Below are 12,294 nucleotides of genomic sequence, written 5' to 3' on the forward strand. Positions count from 1 at the left end.
TGCCAGAGGTGCTCTAAACATAATGTGCTTCTAAAAGACTAATTTGTGTGAGGAGAACACAAAGTAATGAGTATATTCATTGCATCTTCCCCTCATGTGCACCAATCGGGCTCACAGCTATTTTTATGCATCTCCCCCGATAACAACCTCCTACCTCTTCTGTTCAACAACCCCATCTATACACTGCATCCTTCACTTTGTCTGCTCTTAGAGAATAAAAATAGACCATAACAATGTACCTGAAGCCTTGTGCAACAACAGTAACCTTATTCAAGGGAACTTCAATTAATAATGCTCTGGTTTTAAAAGCCAAAGCTCACTTGTTAAAGGGATGTAATACTAAAAGATAACTTCTATAGTATTTTATATTTAATACATAGAGGTGCAAATTATCAGCCTAAGGGCTTTTTTACATTACGTTTACATTTTTAGTGCCCCTTCAACCACGCACCCTGTAGTTGGAAGGATAGTGACCTGGGGTGTACACATACCACAGCCACAGGAGCAAGTATACCCCCTGTAGCAGTCGGCAGACACTACCGTCCACAGATTACAACGCATTCAATGGGGCTGGGTTTCAACCTACCCCCCAAAAAAATGTGCAACAGTTGCAGCGCAGTAGTCTGGCATTTAGGGGGTTAACACGGGTGTCAGGAGGTGATACAAATGTGAATCACTCTCCAGAGTGCAAAGTAGGTGTAAATAAGGCCTAAAGTGGACCTTCGAGTAATTTTACAAGTATATAGGAATAAATTCTTGACAGATCACACTAAATGCTTTTACCATTACTACATCATCATGGAGTGCCTCAATTCAGTGATTTTTTGCCTAGGGTGAGACATATCATCGGTCTGTTGCAGGCAGGAGGAAGCATTTCCTCAATCTCCTCTTCTCGAGGAATGAGACTAACATTGTAACTTTGTAGAAGGTCACACAGTGAACAGCTAAATCAGGGTCTGATCGGGGTCAGACATTTTTGAAAACACAGAAGAAAAGTAAAAGCCCCAGGGTTTACATGGTTATGCCATCTCCAACCCAGCATCCCAGTCGAGGAATTAGATGGTGAGCTTGAATGATGCCTGGACAAATATGAAGACATCTTTTTGGGGGTGGAAAAGCAGATGAATGCATTGCTAAGGGGATCCTGCATGGGTGCATGTAATGTGAAAAAAATCTGATGCTCGGTTGATTTTCAGTGCTGTAACTTCAAACAAATACTTAAAGCAGGAGTCCGGCGTTTTTTTTTTTTAAAAGCCAGCAGCTACAAATACTGCAGCTGCTGACTTTTAAAATAATGACACTTACCCGCCCAGTGCGCCCGCGATGTCGGCACCCGAAGCCGATCTCTCGATTGTCTCTCGGGTGCTGCCGCCGCCATCTTGGGTATGGGAATCAGGAAGTGGAGCCTTTCAGCTTCATTTCCCGGTTCCCTACTGCGCATGCACGAGTGTCTCTGGGATCCATGTGTTTCCCAGCAGGCAGCGGGGGACCTTCGGAAATGGGCGTAGATTCTGCGGAAAGGGGTGTGGCTTCTGCAGAATCTACGCCGGAAGTGGGTGCAGATACCTGTACTGTGCAGGTACCTGCACCCCCTCCCCCCTGAAAGGTGCCAATTGTGGCGCCGGAGGGGGGAGGGTTCCAATGAGCGGAAGGTCCACTTTAGGGTGGACCTCCGCTTTAAAGGGGTTGTAAACCCTTGTGTTTTTTCACCCTAATGCATCTTATACATTAGGGTGAAAAAACACCTGACAGTGACTGGTCCCCCAGCCCCCCCCCCCCCCCCCGTTTTATTTACGTGAGTCCTGCAACTTCACCCAGCGGGAACACGCTGTCCCTCTGCCCGGGGTTTCTCGGCTCTTGATTGGATAGATTGATAGCAGCACAGCCATTGGCTCCCACTGCTGTCAATCAAATCCAATGATGCGTGGGGCGGGGCTAAGTCATGCATTCGGATGATGGACTAGCTAGCACGCCTGCAAGGTAATCCCCTGGGAGAGTGCTTCTCCTAGTGGGTTATCTGATGTAGGGAGGTGCTGCCGAGGGACCACGGAAGAGGATGTTCGGGGCAACTCTGTGCAAGACGAGCTGCACAGTGGAGATATGACATGTTGGTTTTTGTTTTGTTTTTTAAATAATCAAAGCTTTACAATCACTTTAAATACCAGTTTTGGGTAGAGTTACTCCATAAGTTCCAAAAACTAGTCCTTCCTACAAGGAAGTGTGACACCTTCAGTTTACATAGAAGTTCCAACCTGGGTATCTCTCTGTAGATTTTCCCACGTCTTGTCACTGACACGTTGGGGGAGATTTACTAAAACTGTTGCACACAGAATGTGTTGCAGCTGTGCACAGTAACCAATCGGGTTCTTACTTCCGTTTGTTCAATTAAGCTTTTACAATAAAAACTGGAAGCTGACTGGTTTCTATGGCGAGTTGCACCAGATTCTGTGTGCACCAGTTTTAGTTAATCTCCCCCACTGACTACCTTACATACTCCATCTACCTTCTGTGCAGCCTTGGAACTTGTTGGAAACATGAGCTGGTAAACTATTGAAGCAAAGGCCAGGCTAAATAATTACGGTGATCATCATTACTCATTACATCATCATTACATCATTTTATCATTAAAGTGTTACTAAACCCACAACAGTAAAATCAGTCTGTATATACAGTAAAGCATGCTTGTTATACTAACTGTGGAAACTAAGGGGTTAATCCTCTGCATTGTGTAAAAAAATCAGTTTGATCCTGTCTTCTCTGATCCTCTCCTTCTCCCACAGTCCCCAATCCATCTCCTGACAGTACAGAGCTTTGGGGGCAATCTTCACATGCTCAGTTTGATGTGTAGAGTTTTTTTTTCTTTGGAGGGTGCAAGTGATTAGCATAGTGCCAATCAGCAGGAGTCCAGCAGCCTTATAGGACAGTCAGAGTAGAATGAAAACTCCTCCTACAAGCTTTAACCAGACACTGATAGAAGTCACAAGACTGCTATATACGGCTGATGAAAGATATTTAGCAGTTAGTATTTACTAAAATAGTTGCATTTCCATGTTTTGTGTATGGTGGGAGACCAGATATAGTGAATGCAGGGTCCTGGGTTTAGTAACACTTTAACTAGGGTGTAATTACACAGGCTGTAAAGGGGCAACTGCTACAGGGCCTATGAGGTCTGGGGGTCCAAGCATGACCACTTCCCTCTCTCTCTCCCAGGTCACATTCTATGCAAAATAAATGAACTAAGCCTTTATTTTTCCTGTTTATCACCTGCTATTTGATCCTTTGGAGGGCTTATAAGAATTGACACAATATTTTATCCAAATGTATTCGGAAGATAAAGCACTATCAAGGGGTTTCATATGATATTTGACGAGCCCCTAGATTTAATTATGTTCCAGGGACCTGAAGCTTTTTGGGCCAACCTAGAATGTAAGTTCTGATCACATTCATTTTTATTAGAATGTACAGTAAATGGCAGAACTAGCACATTTTATGAATGAATGCAAAAGTCAAAATCTAATATGAAAACATGCCTTACCTCTGGGAAATGTTCCTGGGGCTTGAGAATCGGAACATTTTCAACGTAAGAAGTCATTTCTGCAGCACCAGTGCCCTCTGCTGGAGACATTTAACAATTATACAAAAAATGTAAACTGCATTACTTTTATAGCTTTTATTGAATTATATATTTTTTTGTAAAGACTTTGCGCCTAATTACTAAACAAATAAACAAAAGCAGGGATAGATTGGTATGACAGGCTTGGATCGCATTTCTGCATACATGAGCAGATGCTTGAGAACATCTTGTAAGACAGCGTTTATAAAACAAAAAAAAAATGAACGTGACAGACTCATAAGAAATTAAGTGTATGAAGCTAAACACATGTCAAAAAACTCTGTACAGTATGCATGTCGTAGCATGAAAGTCAACATATGTAAAGCTATTATCATTGGAATCCCTAATTGAAGCACAAGTGTTTGGGACCTTTGTATGTCGGCTGCTGTTCATATATTTGTGCATGCGCCGTACAATATACAACTCTGTGTATGATTCATTGATGATTTTGAAAAAGTTACTTTTTTACAATCTCCTTTTATGTATGGACATTAATTCATGAATTAATTAATTTATTGTATGGACATTTCCTAACAGCAGTTACAGTGGTGTGAAAAAGTGTTTGCCCCCTTCCTCATTTCCTGTTCCTTTGCATGTTTGTCACACTTAAGTGTTTCGGAACATCAAACCAATTTAAACAATAGTCAAGGACAACACAAGTAAACACAAAATGCAATTTGTAAATAAAGGTGTTTATTATTAAAGGTGAAAAAAAATCCAATCCATCATGGCCCTGTGTGAAAAAGTGATTGCCCCCCTTGTTAAAACATACTATAACTGTGGTTGTCCACACCTGAGTTCAATTTCTCTAGCCACACCCAGGCCTGATTATTGCCACACCTGTTCACAATCAAGGCATCACTTAAATAGGAGCTGCTTGACACAGTAAGGTCCACCAGAAGATCCTTAAAAGCTACACATTATGCCGAGACCCAAAGAAATTCAGGAACAATTGAGAAAGAAAGTAATTGAGATCTATCAGTCTGGAAAGGGTTATAAAGCCATTTCCAAAGCTTTGGGAATCCAGCGAACCACAGTGAGAGCCATTATCCACAAATGGCGAAGACATGGAACAGTGGTGAACCTTCCCAGGAGTGGCCGGCCGCCCAAAATTACCCCAAGAGCGCAGCGACGACTCATCCAAGAGGTCACAAAAGACCCCACAACAACGTCCAAGGAACTGCAGGCCTCACTTGCCTCAGTTAAGGTCAGCGTTCATGCCTCCACCATCAGGAAAAGACTGGGCAAAAATGGCCTGCATGGCAGAGTTCCAAGGAGAAAACCACTGCTGAGCAAAAAGAACATCAAAGCTCGTCTCAATTTCTCCACAACACATCTTGATGATCCCCAAGACTTTTGGGACAACATTCTGTGGACCGATTAGACAAAAGTGGAACTCTTTGGAAGGTGTGTGTCCAAGTATATCTGGCGTAGAAGGAACACTGCATTTCATAAAAAGAACATTATACCAACAGTAAAATATGGTGGTGGTAGTGTGATGGTCTGGGGCTGTTTTGCTGCTTCAGGACCTGGAAGACTTGCCGTGATAAAAGGAACTATGAATTCTGCTGTCTACCAAGAGATCCTGAAGGAGAATGTCCGACCATCTGTTCGTGTACTCAAGCTGAAACGAACTTGGGTTCTGCAGCAGGACAATGATCCTAAACACACCAGCAAGTCCACCACCGAATGGCTGAAGAAAAACAAAATGAAGACTTTGGAGTGGCCTAGCCAAAGTCCTGACCTGAATCCTATTGAGATGTTGTGGTATGACCTTAAAAAGGCCGTTCATGCTCGAAAACCCTCTAATGTAACTGAATTAGGACAATTCTGCAAAGATGAGTGGGCCAAAATTCCTCCAGGACGCTGTAAAAGCCTCATTGCACGTTATCGCAAACGCTTGGTTGCAGTTGTTGCTGCTAAGGGTGGCCCAACCAGTTATTAGGTTTAGGGGGCAATCACTTTTTCACACAGGGCCATGATGGTTTGGATTTTTTTTCACCTTTAATAATAAACACCTTCATTTACAAATTGCATTTTGTGTTTACTTGTGTTGTCCTTGACTATTGTTTAAATTGGTTTGATGTTCCGAAACACTTAAGTGTGACAAACATGCAAAGGAACAGGAAATGAGGAAGGGGGCAAACACTTTTTCACACCACTGTAGATAATCCCAAAACTCTTAGAGAAAACTCAAATTTATTTGGGGCACTTGGCTAGCATATGTTCATACAGCGAAATGTGCATGGCATAGCAATACAGAACTGTTAGTAAAGTGTGTGTATTTAACCAACAGCCTGAAAGTTTTTGTTCACATGGCAGGTGCATACTAAATTTTTTGGGCATACGATTTGGCTGTTCATACATATTGCCTGGGCCGAAATGGGGGGGGGGCAGGGGGGAGGCTGCCTTGGGCGCGGCTGCCCTGGGCACAGCATTGAGAGGGGCGCCAAAGCTGGTACTGATCCTCCTGCAGCAGCTGAAAGGCCCCTTCTCCTCCTCTACCTCCTGCCAGCATTATGATGCAGGAGGAAAATACAGGGATCGGTACTTGTAAAAGCCGACCCAGTCGTCTCTCCTGTTCCTGTCCCTTCTTCAGCTGAAGCCCCCCCCTCCACTACTCTGCCCCCCCTTTTCTCCGGTCTTCCCTCTGCCCCCCCCCCCCCCACTTCTCTGGTCTCCCCGCAGCGCTCACCTCCTCTCCCTGGCTAGTTGTGCAGTGCGGGAGAGGCTCATCATACCGTAAGATCCAGAAGCCACACAGAGCTGTAACCAGGGCTCAAGTCCTGCGGGAACTCACGGGAACGGAGTTCCTGTACTTTTTCCACAACAGGAACTCAGTTCCCGTTAGCAGCCATGTCCTGCAAGACTTTGAAGTATGCGAGCTGTGTGGCAGGTGCTACACCAGCAGCCGCCGACACAGCTCGCAATAGTAAGTGCCGCACACCTGACCATTCAGGCATTGCCAGTAGGGGGCCCCATGACAGCTTCCTCTTCGATCTACCTGTCAATCACAGCTAGCTGATGGGTAGATGAGGTCTAGGTCTAGCTGATGGGTAGATCAGGTCTAGGTCTAGCTGACGGGTAGATCAGGTCTAGGTCTAGCTGACGGGTAGATCAGGTCTAGGTCTAGCTGACGGGTAGATCAGCTATTCTGCTCACAGGACATGCAGGGAGAGAGGTGAGCTGAGGGAGGAACATCAGTCTGGGGTGGTAAGCTGAGCACAATACCTGGCAAAGTTTAATGCCAGGAGGGAAGTTTATGTGGAAATATGTGAAGGGTTGGAATAGCAGCGAGTGTGTGTTGGAGCCCTGCAGAGTTTGCAGCCCCCCAAGCTAACATACATCTCCTAAGCAGGAACACATCACTATCTCCCCAAGCATTCTGTCCAGATAATGTGCAGTTCATTTATGACCTTTCCGTTTAACCCTGTGTTATCCAAACTCTGTTCAATGAAAAGTGTAAACTCCCCACATAAACACTCTATATACAAAATAACATTCTCCAATAAAGATCAGAACATGATGTTCACATTTGCATGGAAGCACAATTGAATGAATGCTGATTATTTAGAGAATTACCGTATTTATGTTTATTGAGAATTGTTTTTTTTTATGTACTAACAGTTAAGCTTCATACACACAATACGAAAATTGGATGAAAAATACCTCTTTTGAAGCGTTTGTGCATATGAGCATATCATTTTTTTTTTTTTTTGGTGGGGGAGTGGATCTTGGGTGGGAGTTCCCACACTTTTTCCCCCAGGACTTGACCCCTGGCTGTAACATAACCTTCGCCAGCAATCTTTCTCCTGGTCTTTCCTTCTTTCGTCTTCCCCTGCTCTCCATCTAGATTTCCCACGGCAGCAGACAGGATGGAGAGCAGGGGAAGGAAAGACCAGGAGAATGACTGCCAAGGAAGGTTATGTTATAACTGTGTGTGGCTGTCTTCGGCATTGTATGATGAGCTTCTCCATGCTGAAGATATTATCATTATTCAGCCTGCACTGCACAACAAGCCAGGGAGAGGAGGTGAATGCTGTGGGGAGACCAGAAAAGGGGGGGGCAGAGGAGCAGAGGGGAGACCAGAGGAGTTTGGGGGGGAACAGAGGAGCACGGGGGGCCAGAGGAACACATGGGGGACCAGGGGAACACAGGGGGGACCAGAGGAGCACAGGGACAAGAGGAGCACAGGGGGGACCAGAGGAGAATGGGGACCAAAGGAGCACAGGAACCAGAGGAGTTTGGGGGGTACCAGAGGAGCACAGGAACCAGAGGAGCACAAGGGGGGCCAGAGGAGCATGCAGCACCAGAGGAACGGGGATGAGGCAGAGAAACACAGGGGGGCCAGAGGAGCATAGGGGAGGCCAGAGGAGCACAGGGGGGACCAGAAGAGCATGGGGGATCAGAGAAACACAGGGGGGAACCAGTGGAGCACAAGGGGGACCAGAGGAGCAAAAGGAACCAGAGGAGTAAGGGGAACCAGAGGTGCACACGGGGGGCCAGAGGAGCATGGGGGAACCAGAGAAGCATGGGAAGGCAGAGGAGCACAGGGGGGCCAGAGGAGCATGGGGGGGAAGAGGAGCACAGGGGGACCAGAGAAGCACAGGGGGGGCAGAGAAGTTTAGAGGGACCAGAGGAGCAAGGGGGTACCAGAAGAGAAAGGTGGGAACCAGAGGAGCATGGGGAAGACCAGAGGAACACAGGGGGGACCAGAGGAACAAGGGGAGAGGGGACAGACAGACAACTGACTGAACAGCTATGGCCTGGGATTTTTCCACTTTACTGCCTAATCCCCCTGTCTATTGTATCAGCTGCCCTGCTTGCATTATCTCTTTCACACGGCAGGCGGACTTCGCCAGCAGATCCACCTGCTCAGCTTGGGATCTCTCTGCTGATCCCTGCTGAGCAGGGGGATGACAGGTCTGTGTCCACTCCACCTATGCAAAGCGGACACAGACACAGCCCACTTTCCTCTATGGGCAGTCGGATGTAAACAAACTGCCTGTCCGTTTACATCCAACTGTCATCCGATCCACCAGACAGAGGGTCCACCTAAAAAACTGCTAGGCAGACCCGATCGGTCCACCTGTGTGAAAAGGGCCTTACACTGCCAAATTGCTGAATGCTGGAGAAGTCACTATCCATGGGCGTAGCATCAGGGCTCGCAATGGCAACCCCACGTATGCTGCCGTGGTGTCTCCCTGCAGCACTAGACAGGAGGGCTGGAATTTACTAGAACTGATTACCTATGTTTCCCCCCTGCAGTAGCTGTCTATTTAGGCATTTTCGACAGTTTGGCATTTTCATCCCGGGCACTGACTGACTTTCTCCTGGGGGGGGGGGGGGGGTCGCCGATCTGATTCGTTGCCCTGGGGGAAAGAATGTCTAGCTTCGCCACGGTATATTACAGGCAATAGTTGGGGCTCATTCTCAAGTGATTTTGATCATGCAGCTTTCCTGGGAAGCAAAAGTTGGGAACGATGATGTCACCCTCCCAGAATCATCAGAGGCCAGGGATGAAGCTAGTTATTTTCTTAAACATTATATTTCACAGGCTTTTCAAAGGTATTTGTGTTTGGAGGTGGTCAGAAAAGTGAACCCTACATTTTATGGAGGTTTGATTTAATGTTTCTTCTATCCTATGGAACTCCCTACCACAATCGGTCTGATGATTTTCTACTGTCTTCAGGGAAGTTTATCCCGCGGCCTCCATATGAAAATTGTACCCATCCCTTACAGTTAATGAATTATCCCTGACAGTTAATATCTTTTGTATCACTTGTCCCTCTCCCTTCGATTGTAAGCTCTCAGAAGCAGGGTGCTCCTAATCATCTTGTTTTGAATTGTATTGTAACTGTAGTCTCTCTCCTTTATTTTGCAAAGTGCTGCAAACTTTTGGCAATATACTATTTAAATCTGTATAAAATATATGGAATTTCGTAAAAAACGTCAGGGTACACAATGCTTGGGGTTTACTTCTTCTATGAGTCACTTAAGTTCCCTGAATATGGCATGAAGTGTTCGTATTGTTATGCCCATGTAGAGAGGTCCACAAGGGCATGTTAGGCAATAAATTACGAATTGGGATGAGCAATTCTCAAAGGTGGTGATGGAGTATGTCTATTCATTGGCTCTGAAGGTCTTTTGTCCATGGTGGACATGCATACATATAAGGCACTTCAGTTGTTGCTACTTGCAATTTTGCCCTTGATGCTCAGGGCTTTTCTATAGGAGAACTTGGGCTTGTGGGGAATAGATGTTTTGAGGTGAGGATCCTGCAAGAGGATAGACCAGTGTTTGTGGAAGAAATTCTCTATGTGTCGGTGTTGGCTTGGCTATGAAATTGAGAGATGAATCTGATTTCCTTATCCGCCTTTCCCTTTGTCTTGTCTTTGTTGGGTGTGTTTAGATACACTTCACTCACTAAATTTGGGGGGTACCTTTTATCGAGAAATTTATTGGTGAGGACTGCATGTCAGGGTCATTGACTCCATCCCCAATAAACTCTTTCCAGCCAAACATTTCAGAAAACAATGTGAAAAAGAAACATACCTGATTTTAACTCCTTGTGGGGGGGGGGGGGGGGGGGGACTAAACAAAGAAACTGATATCAGCACAGTCATTTAGTCTTTACTGTTACTATATCAGCACATCCGCATATGGGGTTTGGCTTGAGAAAGAGGCTGTGTGGCCTTGAAACATGTTGCCATGTGATGCTCCAGCGATGTTTCAGGAAGTGAAGTGAAGTGAACAGGATACACCTGATGCGGATACTATGGAACTTCAGACCTTGAATCTTTCATACATACCAATTCTTCCACATATCTGTGAGTTACCTATTTGTTTGTGTGTTTACCATGCCTTTATATGCTACACTTAGTTTGGCGCCCTCTGGTGTCCTCTTAGCCTTATAGGTATACCCAGCTGACAGCCCTGAACACATTATCCTGTACTGGTATCTGAGATCTACTGTACTGAGATCTATACCACCCAAGCCTGACTTTGATCAGAAGTGAACCTTCACAGGCTATATGTGAGTTGCCAATTTGCTCTTTTATTAATAAATTAACTTTTTTTACATCTCTCAGATCTCTGCCCTCATCTTTATTTATGTGGCCTGAAATGGTTCAGGAGGGAGGGCGCACAGGCTCATCCCCCCTTTTCTGGCTAGCCAGGCCCCATACTCAGAATAAGGGTTTGGTATTGACTTTTAGGTGGACCCCCACACATTTTTTTTTTGCATGGAATCCACCTTGAAATCCAAACCAGACTAAGTTTTTTATTTTTTTCTTGCTGTAGGACAAGGGGTGTCCAAACGTTTTTCAAAGAGGGCCAGATTTGATGAAGTGAACATGCGTGAGGCTTGGCCAATTTGCCTGACATTCTTTGAACCAGTAAAATTCAGGCTAAGCCTTTGTACACACGGTCGGAGATTCCAACGGAATGTGTCAGATCGGCCTGTTTTGTCGGATATTCCAACTGTGTGTGGTCTACATCGGACTGTTTCCGTCGGAGTATCAAACGGACCAAGTTTTCCAACTTGTTGGTAACATTTTCAGACAAAATGCTCCGATCAGACATACTTCGATCATGTGTAGAGAATTCCGATCGGACAAAGTGCCACGCATGCTCAGATCAAATTCCTACACCAAAGCTATCGGTTACTAGCGTAGCGTTAGTACCGTCGTAATGAAATAACGTAATCACGTTGGATTTTCCGACAACTTTGTCCGACCGTGTGTATGCAACAGTTTCGAGAACAAAATCCGTCATAGTGTGTTCGCCCAAGCCCTAACACACTACCTAACAAGAATTCTCTTGCTTTTGTGGCTGTGTGTGGTGAAGGGATGGGCTTGGGCGTGTTATTTTGGATATACTGTATTTATCAGCGTATAACACGCACCTTCATTTTAAGAGGGAAGTTTCAGGATAAAAACTTAAATTTTAAATAAAGAACTGTGAAGCAAAATAAGGGTCAGTGCCAATAAATGCAGCCTAATCAGTGCCCATCTACAGCCTCACAAGTTCCTTGAATGCAGCAGCCCCAGCATTGCCATGAATGCAGCAGCCCCAGCATTGCCATGAATGCAGCAGCCCTACTACTGCAATGAATGCAGCAGCCCCACCTTTGCCATGAATGCAGCAGCCCCACCTTTGCCATGAATGCAGCAGCCCCACCATTGCCATGAATGCAACAGCCCCACCATTGCCATGAATGCAGCAGCCCCACCATTGCCATGAATGCAGCAGCCCCACCATTGCCATGAATGCAGCAGCCCCACCATTGCCATGAATGCAGCAGCCCCACCATTGCCATGAACGCAGCAGCCCCACCATTGCCATGAATGCAGCAGCCCCACCATTGCCATGAATGCAGCAGCCCCACCATTGCCATGAATGCAGCAGCCCCACCATTGCCATGAATGCAGCAGCCCCACCATTGCCATGAATGCAGCAGCCCCACCATTGCCATGAATGCAGCAGCCCCACCATTGCCATGAATGCAGCAGTCCCACCATTGCCATGAATTCAGCAGCCCCATCATTGCCATGAATGCAGCAGCCCCACCATTGCCATGAATGCAGACTCACCATTGCCATCAGTGCTCATCTGCAACCATGGAGAGAACGGGGCCAGGACAAGCGCCAACATACAGTAGAAACTCCTGTTTTCTCTGC

At 45.9% G+C, this 12,294-nt stretch overlaps 1 protein-coding gene across 1 annotated transcript in view; it reads right to left on the bottom strand.

The window, feature by feature from the left end:
• LOC143960443 (uncharacterized) overlaps positions 1–12,294 on the bottom strand; it is a 98,125-nt gene that overhangs the window by 74,944 nt on the left and 10,887 nt on the right. Inside the window, exon 2 of the mRNA XM_077469065.1 lies at positions 3,536–3,612. Coding sequence (XP_077325191.1) covers positions 3,536–3,592 — 57 coding nt within the window. The 5' untranslated portion in view covers positions 3,593–3,612. The remainder of the gene's footprint in view (positions 1–3,535; positions 3,613–12,294) is intronic.

The sequence above is a fragment of the Lithobates pipiens genome, unplaced genomic scaffold, assembly GCF_037356315.1.
Source record: "Lithobates pipiens isolate NorthernLeopardFrog02 unplaced genomic scaffold, aLitPip1_a1.2 Scaffold_8, whole genome shotgun sequence".
Taxonomy (NCBI): Eukaryota; Metazoa; Chordata; class Amphibia; order Anura; family Ranidae; genus Lithobates; species Lithobates pipiens.